This window comes from Pyrus communis, chromosome 3 (genome assembly GCF_963583255.1).
Source record: "Pyrus communis chromosome 3, drPyrComm1.1, whole genome shotgun sequence".
Taxonomy (NCBI): domain Eukaryota; kingdom Viridiplantae; phylum Streptophyta; class Magnoliopsida; order Rosales; family Rosaceae; genus Pyrus; species Pyrus communis.
In genome coordinates this window covers 17416773-17431936 of record NC_084805.1, presented here as the reverse complement: position 1 = coordinate 17431936, position 15164 = coordinate 17416773, and the positions used below count along the sequence as shown (strand labels likewise).

The 15164-nt window shown below is 36.5% G+C and overlaps 2 protein-coding genes across 2 annotated transcripts; both read left to right on the top strand.

Moving 5' to 3' along the window:
* Positions 1–2542: 2542 nt before the first annotated feature.
* Positions 2543–5565, top strand: LOC137727894 (probably inactive leucine-rich repeat receptor-like protein kinase At5g48380). The gene is made up of 3 exons (XM_068466754.1): positions 2543–2948; positions 3303–4255; positions 4436–5565. The coding sequence occupies exons 2-3, from the start codon at positions 3395–3397 to the stop codon at positions 5453–5455; spliced, it is 1881 nt and encodes a 626-aa protein (XP_068322855.1). The 5' UTR covers positions 2543–2948; positions 3303–3394; the 3' UTR covers positions 5456–5565.
* A 6538-nt stretch (positions 5566–12103) lies between these two features.
* Positions 12104–13333, top strand: LOC137727276 (probably inactive leucine-rich repeat receptor-like protein kinase At5g48380). Its single transcript, XM_068466142.1, has one exon. It carries the CDS (start codon positions 12159–12161, stop codon positions 12993–12995), a length of 837 nt encoding a protein of 278 aa, XP_068322243.1. The 5' UTR covers positions 12104–12158; the 3' UTR covers positions 12996–13333.
* Positions 13334–15164: the final 1831 nt, after the last annotated feature.

The following is a 15164-nucleotide window of genomic DNA, read 5'->3' as shown; positions in this document are numbered from 1 at the left end:
ACCGTCACCACCATCATTACCATCACCATCGTTGCTATCACCGCTATCATAACCACAACTGCCACGACCACCTCTATCATTGACTCTAGCACTATTCCCCCAACCACCACACCCTTTTGTTGTCACCAAAAACCATACCCCCACCATTGCCGTAGCCATCAATTCCATCGCCTCGCCACTGCTGTTGTTGTCAACGCCCCAATTATTATGTTCAATTTTGTCATTATATACAATTATATTACTTTTACATTAAAGTGTTCCAAATGCTTTTACTCTATTTTTCGTACTTATAACACTTTTAAAAATACAGTTTACCAAATGCTCAACTGCTTTATTTTACAGCTGGTTATTCTTAAAGTACAGCAAAATAGTTTTTTTTTTTTAAAAAAAATACAGCAATCCAAAACTAGTCCTAAGTTCGAACATGAACCTTGAACACCAACCCTAAATTGGATTCAATCTTGGATTCCATTTGCAACGAAGAATATATTTGATACTATTCCTTATTGATTTCATTCGGTTCCTATTTTCTATCCTAATCTATTTAATTTCCTCAACCTACATCACATTAAATTTTAGGGGTGTGATATCACACCCTATTTTACTTCTTACACATCTTTTTAATTTTTGGCCATCGGATCGGATTAATTGAAGAAGATGAACGGACATAAATTATCAAGGGGTGTGTAAGAAGTAAAATCACACACCCCTAAATTTTGTTGTGCATCACTAACAAAGTGAAGACATGAATTTATTTTTTTTCAAATTTTATTCTTATTAAAGGGAGATGGAAAATTCAAAACTATTACAATAATTTAAGAGAAAAAAATTTTAAACTCAGAACACATGGTAGAAACGAACATCCTATCTATTAAGATATTAGACCACATGTAGAAACATGAACTTATCAACATATTGAAGTTTGTTATTTGTAAAGACTCATCAATAAATTCAAAAATTTTCATGCTTCAATGGGCTATTTAGGTTGCATTGTATTTGGTACACACTATTTAATGAGGATTAAATGGCGAAAGCAACTGATTTTAGGAAATGTTGTTCACCAGAGGTGAAGTTGATACCCTTAATTAAACAAGAGGGAAGCATTATAAAAAAAAGAAAAAAAAGAAACTAAAATATGAGAATGTACCTTTCCCTTTTGATAAAGTATGGAATGCAAGTCACATTGGCTTTATATAAACATCACACCAATTTTTAACAAGGGAAATGCTAAAGAGATTGTGGAACTCTCCAAGGACACCATGCCACTTTATAATTTGAGGTTAATTTTCGTGTTAATATTATAAAATTTGTGCTAAAAATATGAGGTAATAAAAAGTTTATCGAAGAGTCTCCTTAGCATTTCTCTCTTAACAAAATAAAGTTGGTTTTTTTTTTTTAATACAAGCAATATTGAAGAAAGAGAAATTAGCTTAGACTATAAGTGTATACTATATAGGTAAATGTTATAAATCATTTGAGCTAAATTGCAAATAAAAATGAATAGTTAAACCCATAAATATGTATCAAACTTATTGCAAATAAAAATGAATATTTAAACCCATAAATATGTATAACCAAATAAACACATATGGAATTAAGAGAAAATTGGAGTATTGGTCCGTAAACTTTGATGCAACGAGTCCTTAAACTAAAATATATGAGTTTTACTCCTTCAACTTGTTTAGCATTTTAAAAGTGTTTGAACGACAATCATCAATAAATAAAACACAAAAGAAATAATGTCCAAGCTGAAATTAATTTCATAACGTGTTTGCTCCACTTCATGAATACATGAGATGAAGGAAGCAAAACAAATATCTCCTATAATAAGTACAGAAATGTTAGCTTGGGGAAATGGAAACCGAGTCAAATACGGCTCTGCCCTCACTCTTACTCTCACTCAACTATAAATGCTAAGAAGATCTTTTCAAATGTGAGGCTTAGATTCTTTGCTATTTTATGTTTTTTGTATAATATTTTATAATATTGATACGAGAATTGACGTTAAATTGTAAGGTGACAGAAAGTTCTTTCAAAATATCATTTTTTAGAGTATCCATAGCATTTCTCTTGTAAGAACCTAATGAGTAATTTTTCGTTGTCATCATCACTTTGACATGTATCCTTATAGATCCACGCATCTTATAACACGTCTATCTATTTGTTAGTGAATAATGTTTGTCTTCTACGATACAAGATTAACGTCCTTATGATAATGACACTCTTAATCATAAAGTCTAGTAAATCACAATTGTGTTTAAATTCACTAAATATGAAAAAAAAAAAAAAACAAAAAACTCAAGTAAATTTGTTTAACTCATAAGTCAATAACATAACATACCGTTGAATGACTGTTACACCGAAAAATCTCTTTGACCAAAGTTTTTTATAGTTTTATCATGGAGTAAAAAAGGAAAAAAAATGAGGAGTGGTTGAACACAAAAGCACAGAAAAGACCGAAGCTTTTCGTAGTGATAACCGTTTATAGACCAATAGAGACACACTTTTAACAGTAAAAACATTAAAAAACTTTCCCATTTCGTGGAAAAAGAAACCGAGAAAAGGCCGGTCAAGCACTCTCTCATGGTCAGGAGTCTATTGAGCCAATAGCACTAAATTGCAGTCCTCAAGTCGTCGCCAAGTTGGACAAAAATGGCCGGCCTTCTTTGACCCGTCGGCCCTCTCTCTTTTCCTCTCTTTTCTTCTCCAATCCCATCCAAACGTTTTTTTTCTGCAAAAATCCATCTCCATTCACACACCTTTATACAATTTTCCCAGAAAAATTATTGGGTAATTATTTTTATATAAATCGTATGTTGCACTTATTTTTTTGTTGACCGGGAAAGTCTTTGTCTTTGTGGAAAAAGAAGGAAGCTTTGCTGTGGATTCAAGAACCCTTCTCCGGGATCTTTGATTCATCAGTGTTTTCTGCAAGAGAATTATGTCAGGTGAGTTTTTTGAAATTTTCCCAAAGCTTTAAATTTGTAGCTGGATTTTTGTATGTTTAGGGAGACTTGGGTCAACTCAATTGGATCAAGTCAGTTTTTTGAACTTGCTATGTGTTTGTTCTAGTTTGTATTTTGTGAATTTTGAATTCGCTTGTTTTCTTTAGTTGAATTGTTGCTTGGTATACCTGTTTCTGCATCTTTTGGTAGAGAGATGATGAATTGGGTTTTGCTTCCTGTGTTGTTTCCATAATTTGTTTTCAAATTTGGTGTTAATTAAAGCTGAAGTTTTGTAAAACTTGAGTGTTTATTGGTCTGATTGGGTTCATTTCTTGTTGCTTTTGAATTTTGTTTCAGGGCTTGGTGTTTGCTAATGCTGGGGTTTTGTGGAATTCAGTCTTCTTGAGCTCTGGTAATAAAAAAAAAATTAGCGAATTTAGGCGATTTTGATGGCTTTTTCAATGTATATGCTATTGAATGGACGAGATCCTGGTATTTTCGTTGGTGCTGTGGTCTGGTTATTACTCAGTTGTAGTTTCAGCTCTGCCGTTGAGAGTGATATCAACTGCTTGAAAAGTCTAAAAGCAACACTTCAGGACCCTTTAGGTTACCTAAAATCTTCATGGGATTTCAACAATAACACAGAAGGTTTCATCTGTAACTTTCTGGGAATCGAGTGTTGGCACCCTCACGAGAGCAAAGTTTTAAATATCAAGCTTTCGGATTTGGGACTCAAGGGCCCGTTTCCTCATGGTATAGCGAATTGTACAAGCTTAACAGGATTAGATCTTTCGAGCAACAAGCTCAGTGGACCTCTTCCTGAAGATATCGGTAGAATTATTTCGTTCGTTACAACTCTTGATCTCTCTTCTAACAGCTTCTCAGGGCAAATCCCAACAAATATTACCAATTGTAGCTATCTGAATGTGCTTAAGCTTGACAGCAACCAGTTCACGGGTAACATCCCTCTAGGCATTGGCCAGCTCAGTAGGATGAAAACATTTAGCGTGGCAAACAATCAGCTTTCTGGCCAAGTCCCAGACTTCGGTACCAATACTGGAATTACAGCAGAAAGTTACGCAAACAATGTTGGACTTTGTGGGAGGCTTCTGAATCCGTGCCGGGGAGCTCAAGGGAAGTCTAACAGCGTAGTTATTGTGGCAGCTGGTGTTGGCGGTGCAACGTTTGCAGCACTAGTTGTGATTATTGCCTTGGTCTTCTTTATGCGTAGAGTGTCTGCAAAGAAGAAGGAAGAGGACCCTGAAGGAAACAAGTGGGCTAAGAGTTTGAAGAAAACGAAAGCTGTCAAGGCAAGCTATTACATAGCATATCTTTTAGAAACAAATTAATACTTACGTATAATGATATTTGATTGGTTCTGTTTCTCTTTGTTTCTTGCGATGTTTTATTGATTTTAGACGGTCCAATTTATGTTTCCATTTTTGGTGGTTTGAATTGTATTGCATTCTAACGAAGCTAGTTTACTACAGGTTTCCATGTTTGAGAAGTCACTTTCTAAGATGAAGCTGAGTGATCTCATGAGGGCCAGCAACAGTTTCTGCAAGGACAATATCATTGGGACAGGAAGAACTGGAACAATGTACAAAGCAGTGCTCGATGACGGCACTCCACTTATGGTCAAGAGGTTGCAGGAATCTCAACACTCTGAGAAAGAGTTTCTGTCTGAGATGGCTACTTTGGGAAATATAGGGCACCGTAACTTGGTTCCTCTTTTAGGTTTTTGCACGGCAAAGAGGGAAAGGCTTTTGGTCTATAGGTACATGCCTAATGGTACCCTCCACGATCAGCTACATCCTGCAGATGCTGAAGGTGCAAAGATCATGGACTGGCCAACTAGGCTTAAAATTGGGATAGGGGCAGCTAGAGGATTAGCGTGGCTCCACCATAACTGCAATCCTCGAATTATCCACCGAAACATAAGCTCCAAATGCATCTTATTGGATGCAGATTTTGAGCCCAGAATATCTGAATTTGGGCTAGCTAGGCTCATGAATCCAATTGATACACATTTGAGTACTTTTGTGAATGGGGAGTTTGGTGATCTGGGATATGTTGCTCCCGAGTATACACGAACTCTAGTGGCCACTCCAAAGGGAGATGTTTACAGTTTCGGAACTGTACTCCTTGAGTTGGTGACTGGTGAGAGAGCTACCCACATTTCTAAAGCCCCTGAAGACTTCAAAGGAAATTTGGTGGAATGGATTATGCAACTGTCAAGTAAATCTCAACTCCTGGATGCGCTCGACAAATCTTTGGTCGGGAAGGGTGTGAATGATGAGCTTTTCCAGTTTCTTAAAGTTGCGTGCAACTGTGTAGGGCCTATTGCCAAGGAGAGGCCTACAATGTTTGAAGTATACCAGCTTCTAAGGGCCATAGGGGAGAAATATCACTTCACAGTCGAAGATGAGATGATGATGCCAACAGACAATGGCGATGGTGATGCTTCAGGCGAACTTATTGTTGCTCGAGGGATGGTTGAGATGACCTGAAAAAAGGTAAGAGTTTATTAGTATATGATCAGTACCCTTCTGTAATTATCTGTTTTTGTGTACTGTAATAAGCATTATTTATACATATATGATTTACGCTTTAGTTAACATTTGGAACTGCTTTTTTCGACATACAAATGTAAAATCATCATGTTAGAATCTTTTCATGTGTAAGTGTAATGTGAGTCCCTTATAACCCAACTTGGTTAGTAAATTTGTGAGGTATTTGTGTAGTTGCATTTGTATTGAATGTATTATTTCCGATAGAAGGAAGACGACGCCGAGATTCTGTTCTCATTCTCTTTTCGTCCCTGCCACCTCTCATATCTGCTTCTCAGCGCCATTTTCAGAGAAGTTTTTGTTTCTTGGTTATTTTTACCCAAAACCAAGTTGATGGGAAAGAAAGTAAATAGAAGTTGAAACGAGAATGCAGAAGCATTGCCCAAGTGTTTCATTTTTATATTGAGTGATGAATCTTGTCGTGATGTGGCTGTTCACTTTTTGGGTCATATATAACATGTTAATAGTTTAGTTTCTCAATGATTGAATAAGGCATCGACGACTTGCGGATGAATTGCATGGATGCCGAGTACATGAGAGTTTATGTAGGGTATTTTTACTTCTTGCGCACCTCTCAATTATCAGCCGTTGAATTGAATGAATTGAAGAAAATCAATTGTAAAAAATTAAGGCCTCGTTTGAAAGTGCTTTTAAAATGCTTTCAGCGAAATTTTATGTGGATTCTAAAAGCAAAAGGTCTTCTTGCAATAAGCACTTCTAGTGTTTTTTAGGATTTACATGCATTTTTACTAAAAATAAGTTTCGAAAACACTTTCACCTATTTTAAAAGTAGTTCTAAACGAGCCATAATAAGAGTAGTTCCAACGTGTGAAACCTCCTCCCAGGCAATACACTATGCTATCCACCAAGTGAACAGTAACTGCCCCTAATGAACAGTAATCGTCTTTTGCATCTCCATTGCTGCACTTCAATAGTCTTGTCAATAGGCAATAAAATATTAGTATTTTATTTATTTACAAAATAATACAAAATAATTTTAATTGTAATTTCAGATAAGATTTTTAATCGTTCTCGTTGCGTCATGTATCATTATCTGAACAATTATTAAATAATACAAAATAATTTTATTGCTAATTTTGGATAAGATTTTTAATCGTTCTCGTTGCGCCACTTGTCATAAAATCCGAAAAGACAATTATTGGGGATGGATTTCTGATAAGATTTTTAATCGTACTCGTTGCGCCACGTGTTATTATCCGAAAATACAATTATTGGTGATGAATTTCTGATAAGATTATTAACCAATCACGTCGCGCCACGTGTCATAATTTGTTTACAATCTTTGAGGATAGATTTCCATCAGATTTTAACGAATGACGGCATGCCACGTGTCATTATCTGAAAATACAATTATTGATGATGGATTTCTGATAAGATTATTAACCAATTACGTCGCGTCACGTGTCATAATCTGTTTACAATCTTTGAGGATAGATTTCCATCAGATTTTTAACGAATGGCGGCATGCCATGTGGTATTATCTATAACCTAATTCTTTCTGAATCCTCCATATAATCCACCATCCATCCTCACAAATCTCACACCAATTTTCTCAAGATCGATCAGGAAGAGGAAGATTTGTTTAACCAATCAGAAGGAATGTTCAATCTCCAAGTGGCAAAAAATGAGAGGGAAGAGAATGAGGAGCGTAAAAGGAGAGATGACGAAGCAAGAATGGGCAGAGCCTCACATTCCCGTCGAGTCATCCAAGCTGTGGCTCAGATTTGCAGGCCCAGCTGTTCCGGAAACCTTGATAGAATCAGGCAACGATGAGGTACGGAACTCTTAGACGATTATTTTGTCCGTAATAGTGCATTCCCTGATACGTACTTTAGACGTCGTTTTAGAAAGGAACAACATTTGTTTAACAAAATCATGATTGCTGTTTGCAACCATGATTCTTACTTTGTGCAAAAGAAGGATGTTTTTGGTGCAATGGGTCTCCTTCCTCAGCAAAAAAATTACTGTTGCCTTGCAGATGCTTGCATATGGAGCATCTGCAGACCAAGTGGATGAGATAACAAGGATGGGGAAATCAACCATTCTTAAGTCCTTGATGAGGTTTTGCGCAACAATCGAATCTATCTACACCGCAGAGTACCTCCGGAACCTACAAACACGAACTTGCAAATGCTTCTGAAGAAGGCCGAGATGTGTGGTTTTCCTGGGACGATTGAAAGCATTGATTGTATGCACTGGACGTGGAAAAACTGTCCAAGTGCATGGCAATGCGCTTATGGGGACAGAAAAGGAGCAAAAAGTATCATTTTGGAGACGGTGGCATCTTTTGATACATGGATTTGGCACGCCTTTTTCGGGGTTGCGGGAGCTCAAAATGACCTCAACATCATTGCCCAATCCCTAGTGTTCAACGATGTCTTGTAAGGAAATGCACCAAAAGTCACGTACTGCGTCAATGGACGTATGTACGACGGGCCATACTACTTAGCAATAGGCATTTACCCAAGGTGGTCAACATTTGTCAAAACAGTGCCACGTCCATGAAGTGCAGAGGAAAAACACTTTGCAAGCTGTTAAGAGGGGTGCAGGAAGGATGTGGAGCGTTGTTTTGGTGTCCTCCAAGCTCGCTGAGCGATCATCAGGGGTGCTACCAGATTGTTTAATGTAGAGTCGCTTCGATCTATCATGATGACGTGCATCATTCTTCACAACATGATTGTGGAAGATGAGTAAGATTATGATGCCGTTGATGAATATGAGCTAGACACGATGAACAATTCAAGAACACGTATATATTGCACTCATGATGCCACCGAAGAACCCGTGCAACATGAGCCATTAGAAAGGGATGGATGTTACAATCAATTGGTCATTCAACGATATACTGCATTTCAAATGCCATGTATGCACAATACCCGGCAAAATGACTTGATAGAGCACCAGTGGGCATAGAAACAAACTGAAGATAATTAAGTTCATTTAGTGTGTTTGTTTTTATTTGGTGTGTTTATTTAATTTTAGTTGGTGTGTTTTTTTTAGTTCAGCTTTAGTGAGTTTTTTATTATTCGGTATGTTCATGTAATTTTATTTGGTGTGTTTTTGTCATTTGAATAAATATTCTCTTAGTATAAATAACTTACCAAATTCAATAAATTTACTCTCATTTTAAATAAAGTACTAAATTCAATAAATTGGAAACAACATAAAGTACCATATTCAATAAATAATAAATTACAACCCAAAGTGATTGGAAAATTATGGGCTCCGATTACAAAAACTACTCTATTCATCATCACTTAACCAATTTGTGGTGCTAGGATGATCTTTTCTTATGGTGCTAGGACCATCTTGTCTTGCTCTCGCTTCTCTTGCACGCCTCTTTTGCACCACGTCTGCTTTCTCCGACTTCCAAAAAAATTTAGAATTTGGAGACTTCCCTTCTAAAGGCATGTTCATAATCTCACGATCTCGTTGAGCCATTCTTTCTTCTCTAACCTGTTCCCTTTTGTTGCCTAAGTAGCTATCTTTCTCTCTCATTGGCTTGAAACTCTCTTTCAATAGCTGTAGCTTTTGCCTCCTCTCTAGCCTTATCAGCCTCAAATTTCGCCATTTCCCTCGCCAAAGTCAATTCACCTTGGCGAGCAAGTTCTTCCATGTACTTTGCATAATCATTCTTGGAAGCACTCCCTTTTCTCTTTGAAGTCTTCTTACCTTCAGGCCTAATTGGATAACGGGTCGAACCCGATGCTTGTTCAGGGAGGGGCATTTCGGGCACTTCTTCTGCATCATCTTCATGAACATGCGAGCCATGATCCGGTGTAGAGTGTAGAGGGGTGCTGTTCATGAAAACTTTTGGACCGACATGCACAACTCTGAATTTAAGACAATCTTTGACAATATTCCAACATTCCCACCGGTTGAATGATTTATTTTTGCTTTGGTTTTGGCACCGTACCAAACTTGTGCTTGAAGTTGCTACACAATGCGGGAGAAGAAATAATTATAATGAAAATAGGTAACAAATAAATAATACAAACAAATAATTATAATGTAAGTAGGTAACAAATAAATAATACAAACAAATAATTATAATGTAAATTTGGGTATAGTACAAACAAATAAATAATATATTGTTATCTGATCCGAGTAATTTTCCCCACTTCGAATATTACTACTAGCTTGTGCCAAGGCGTCTCTCCACGTACTAAACGATTGGTTAAGTAATTTTCAACGACTGGACATCGATTCTTTGGTTCTTTTCCCACCAATTTTCTCAAGATAATTGGTATGAATAAGACTCCATATTTCTCGCAACTGCATGTCATTACCCATAAGCGAACTATGAGTAACTTCAACCCAGTTAGTACACAACGCAACATCTTCAACAAGCGACTAATTCGTATCTGCATCAGTATTCATTTTATTGAAAAAAATTGGATTGAAACTTTGAGAGAAAGATAGGAATGTGATTGAAAGTAGTTGAGAAAATATGAAAGTGTGGTGTAAGGTAGATGATAATGAGAAGGTATTTATATAAAAGTAAAAAAAAAAAATTTTTAAAAAAATTTCAGATTTTTTTTCGAATTTTTTACAATTTTTTTTTAAATTTTTATTCAACTAATTAATCTCTGCCGTTGGATATAAAAAAATTTGAATTCCAACACTCCGGATTGTGCCACGTGTCACAACGGTAACTTTTCTTAATTTTAAAACTATTTTTTCTTTTATTTTTTTATTTATAAAGCAGATTAATATCAACCGTCGATCTCAGATCGAACGGTTTATATTAAATCAAATTTTTTTTTTTTATTACCGTTGCAAATCGGACGACCTATTTTGAAGAGCCGTTGAGATCGAACGGACCGTGGGAAGCCACATGGCTTCGCAATGGTAATTGAGGCAGACTGCACTGCGGGCCCCTGGGGTCTAAAATATGTCGGCTGACGCGCCCCCATGCGCGAGTGAGGCGCAAGTGCCTGACAGAAAAAAATTTAAAAATGTGACTGACGCCAGGCTGATGTTAGTCTTGCGTCAGGTCCACCTCGGGCTCGCGGGCTGGCAATTCCTCACAGGCCTCTTGCTTGGGCCTGCCTAGTCCCTCGGGCTCCCAACGTTGGAGGGCTTCTGCCGGGCTATCAAGCCCTGTTTGGTCCACTGTTCCCCGAGCAGTTCACAACGATGGACTTGCTCTAAGGATGTGTGATATGTAAAATTGGGTGTGTGGGTATCACTATCCTTGAAAATAACATAGAAATTGAGCCAAACAGAGACTTCACCAATTGGGCCTACAACACCGTGGTCCCAGGTTGAATCTGGCTCCACCAGTATAATCCCAAAAGCCCAAGATAATAAAGAGAAGTTACGTCCCTCCTAATTCGGGTTTTTTTTTTTTTTTTCTTTCCTTCTTCCTATGAACAAATGATAGGAAAAAAAAAAAATTAAGTTTAGCTAAGTTGATTAATATATAAATTTGAAAGAGGTTATCAAGTTCTATATTTTTAAGGGAGTTTTAACAAAACACTCCCGATACTGTATACTTTTAACGAAAAATCAAATTTTTATCTTTAACAGTCACTATTCACTATACCTTTAAAAAATACTTTTCATTAAAAGGAAAGTTTTTTTGGACTTTTCGTTAATTTTCCTTATCTTGAATGGCCTTATTATTATTATTAACAATTACATGTCCATTTTATTAGCGCATGATTGGTATCTTTTGAACAATGAAGAAATGATTAGCAAGCATCATGCCCACCCCACCCCCCCCCCCCCCCCTCACCTAGAGATTCTGGTTAGTCTTCAATATCTTTACGAGTTCATATTATTTTCCATGTAATACGCGATCAAATTACCTGATAAGTGTTATAGATCCATATCTTTAATGAGTAAATGTTTTGGGTTTGAGCCCTTTGAAATAATATATGGTACGCTCGAAAGGGTGATTGTAGGCTTAGTCCGGTAAGGTTTTGATTACCCTTTGTTTTGAATTTCCCTTCTTAATGTACTATTTCTTCTTGTCTCACTATCCCTTTCTTATCAGCTTGAGCTTTAAGCCTCGTTTTCCACAAGAAGTAGCTTTTGCTCCACCACGGTTTAATAGTATTCTTTTTCACTTGTAAGTGAGAGGTTTTAGGTTTGGTTCTCGTCAATGACGAATTTGAATCATATCATTCTTACTTTATTGTGAGGCTTAGCTTATCATTTCTCTCTTAGTGTAGATAATATCGTTTGTTAAAAAAAAAAAAAAAAATTATGCATGGGCAAGGGAAGTGTGATTCACGTCTGAGAAGTCAAGGTTTATAATGAAACAGAGCCATCTCAGGAAGACAACCGCAATTCACGCAAAGACTCTAGCAGGGTCTGGCAAGCCCCAGTCAAGTAGTCAATTGTCCAAGTCGTCCCTCAGTTTTTACTAAAAGAAGTGACCTCAAAATGAAGAAATTTTTGTTTCACGTAGGGTAGGGGTCAAGAAAAAAAGACGTGGATCATGGACATAATTTTCTCGTTGAACTTTGTTTCCGCGTGAAATTTCTGGGTTCTTTCACATTCCCCAGTGTTATTAAAAGCTAGAGAATTTGTGGGCTTGATTGAGCACTATCTCTAGCTCTGGCCATTTGGCTTCAATTTTATTAAAACAGTAGAAATTTTTAAGACCGTTTTGATGGCTTTCTTAATACGTGATATCTTGTTGAGCAAACAACATCTTGGCAACATTTTTATTTGTTGCGTCTTATTGCTAAGTTGTAGTTTCAGCTCTGCTGTTGAGAGTGATATCAACTGCCTCAAAAGCATAAAAGCATCACTTCAGGACCCTTTAGGTTACTTAAACTCTTCATGGGATTTTAGCAACCACACCGAAGGCTTCATCTGCAAATTTCTTGGTATTGAGTGCTGGCACGCAAACGAGAGCAAAGTTTTGAGCATCAAGCTTTCGGATTTGGGACTCAAGGGCCCGTTTCCTCGTGGTGTAGCGAATTGCACAAGCTTATCTGGATTGGATCTTTCGAGCAACAAGCTCAGTGGACCTCTTCCTGAAGATCTTGGTAGAATCCTAGCGTTTATTACGACTCTTGATCTCTCATCGAACAGCTTCTCGGGGAAAATCCCCCACAGTCTTCCGAATTGTAGCTGTCTGAATGTGCTTGAGCTTGAAAACAATGAGTTCTCGGGTGAAATTCCTGCACAACTTGGCCAGCTCACAAGGCTTGAAATATTTAGCGTGGCCAACAATCTTTTGTCTGGCCAAGTCCCAAACTTCGGTAGCCATACTGGCACTGCAATCACTGCAGAAAGTTACGCAAACAATGCTGGACTTTGTGGGAAGCCTCTGAAGCGTTGTCAATCGACTCTAGTTAAGGCTTTGGAGTCAAACAGTGTTGTTATTGCAGCAGCAGCTGGTTTTGTAATTGCTTTTCCTTTTTCTGTCTGTTTTTTCCTTCCAAGAGCTCCTAGTGTGGATCGCTTGCGGGTTTTCTATCAAGGATTTAAACTTTGGTAGCCAGTAACATTTTTCCTTTTAAGTTATGTTTAAGTTAAATTATATGCAGAGTTCTTGTTCCGAAGCATTTTCAGTGTACCATGAAAATCCTCATGTGATGTTATTATATTCCTCTCAAATTATATTATGCATATGTTGATCTCTCATCGAACAGCTTCTCGGGGAAAATCCACCGAGTCTTCCGAATTGTAGCTATCTGAATGTGCTTAAGCTTGAAAACAATGAGTTCTTTGGTGAAATTCCTGCACAACTTGTCCAGCTCAAAAGGCTTAATACATTTAGTGTGGCCAACAATCGTCTATCTGGTCCAGTCCCAAATTTCGGTGGTTATGTTCAGTGGTGGGACCATAAATTTATAACAATTGGATCATAAAATAGAAGCTTCCAAAAATTCATCAAACTTTTACTTATAATTGTTAACTTATAATTTTTTTTCTACAAAATATTCATTCCAAATCTATCAATCAATACAATGTTGGAGAACAATTCAGAAATAAACAAAAAATAACAGAAATAAACAGAATTTGAAATTCTAATATTTTATTAACCAAAAATACTTGATGTGCAGAATGAAATTATACAATAAATACAGAAACTAATATAAGAATATCAATGATACTAACTTGCTCACAGAAGGTAGAGGCTAGCGTAAAAGCTATGTCCTTCGAACAGTATTTTCGTCTCACTCTTGTGCTTGTGGTTCTACAACGTCTGCTCGACCAGGATTCAACTACCTAATTCTACAACCCGCACTGGATTCTAGAATTCTAGCGAATTTGCTTTGTGTGCTTACGCTCAGGAAATTTCGTACGGAAGAAAAAGAGGAAGAAAAGATAATTCCCACTTGGATACTGTGATTTCAAATATATAGGTTGTTTCACATTTTTTCAAATCTGTGTCTTTTAATCAAAATGTACAACTCTTTCTAATCTTGATTAATTAATATTAATTGTATTTAGGCTATATGATATTCAAGCCTAATCAACACAACCATAAGGCCCAATGCCCTTGTCTTGATTAATTAATATTAATTGTATTTAAGCTATATTATATTCAAGCCTAATCCACACAACCATAAGGCCCAAGCCTTCAATTCATTTCCAAATGGTCCAAGTTCTAATTGCTAAGAAGAAAGAATAAGCCTCTATAAAGGCTAGTAAAAAAATACTGTTGACCAATGTGGGACAAGAGGGTCTCAAACTCCTACATACAAAAACCCTAAAAATCCCAATAAACCCAAGATGAGAAAAATATTGACATGATTTGGATTCACTAATACAACCAAGTGCGATGAAAGGTGCTTGAATGAACTTGAACTCCAAGGAAGCTTTGAATTAGGAGATATAAAGTCTGAATGGAAAAGGCATTTATGTGTTTGATAAGTCTTTAGTTTGTTTGATAAGTCTCCTTATTTCATGATTTGTTGACACATATAATATAATAACAAAGAGAATGTCGAAAATCGGTCGATAATATATATATATATATATATATATATATATAAAAGCAACACATATTCAATAGCCGAAGTAATGGAATGAATATTTTTCTCCTTCTCGTCCTCTTTTGTACCATTGTATGTATAGTTATAGTTAGACTTTGTGGCTTTAGGAACTTGCTCGTCGACTCTATTATGTTGTGGTGTGTTCTTAGGTATTTGTCAATTTCACCATGTGTGTAAGGAAATTGGTCACCTTTGATGTCTCTGCATCATTAATCGATCTCCTCGTATATGATAGGAAATTGATTATCTTCGGATCTCTTCCATCAAATCCACCCTATCAACTAATCTGGACCTTTAAAATTAAATCTAACGGCTAACAACAAGAAACCCCTTTAAAAGTTATAATAACTTTAGCTATGAGATCAAATTTCAAAAACCTGAATTAATTGATAAGGTGAATTTGGTGGAAATGATTCGGAAATGATCTCTTTCTCTCTTAGATATAGAAGCAAAAGTGAGAACTTGGACCACTTTCCGGGTTTAAGAAATAGAGAACTTAAGAGTGAAGATAGGGCATGACGTGGCAAAAGTACTCATGATGTAGGACAAGAATTAAGTTATTTCACAAGTAATAAAAATAAAAGCAAGTGGGGACAATCATGAAAAGTAATTGAAAATTGATAATTCACGTGTTAATAGGTTATTTTATAATTATATTTTAAAAG

Coding starts and splice junctions, on each gene's coding strand:
- LOC137727894 (XM_068466754.1), top strand. CDS start 3,395: ATGGCTTTTTCAATGTATATGCTATTGAATGGACGAGATCCTGGTATT. Junction 4,256..4,435: donor AGAAAACGAAAGCTGTCAAG/GCAAGCTATTAC, acceptor AGTTTACTACAG/GTTTCCATGTTTGAGAAGTC.
- LOC137727276 (XM_068466142.1), top strand. CDS start 12,159: ATGGCTTTCTTAATACGTGATATCTTGTTGAGCAAACAACATCTTGGC.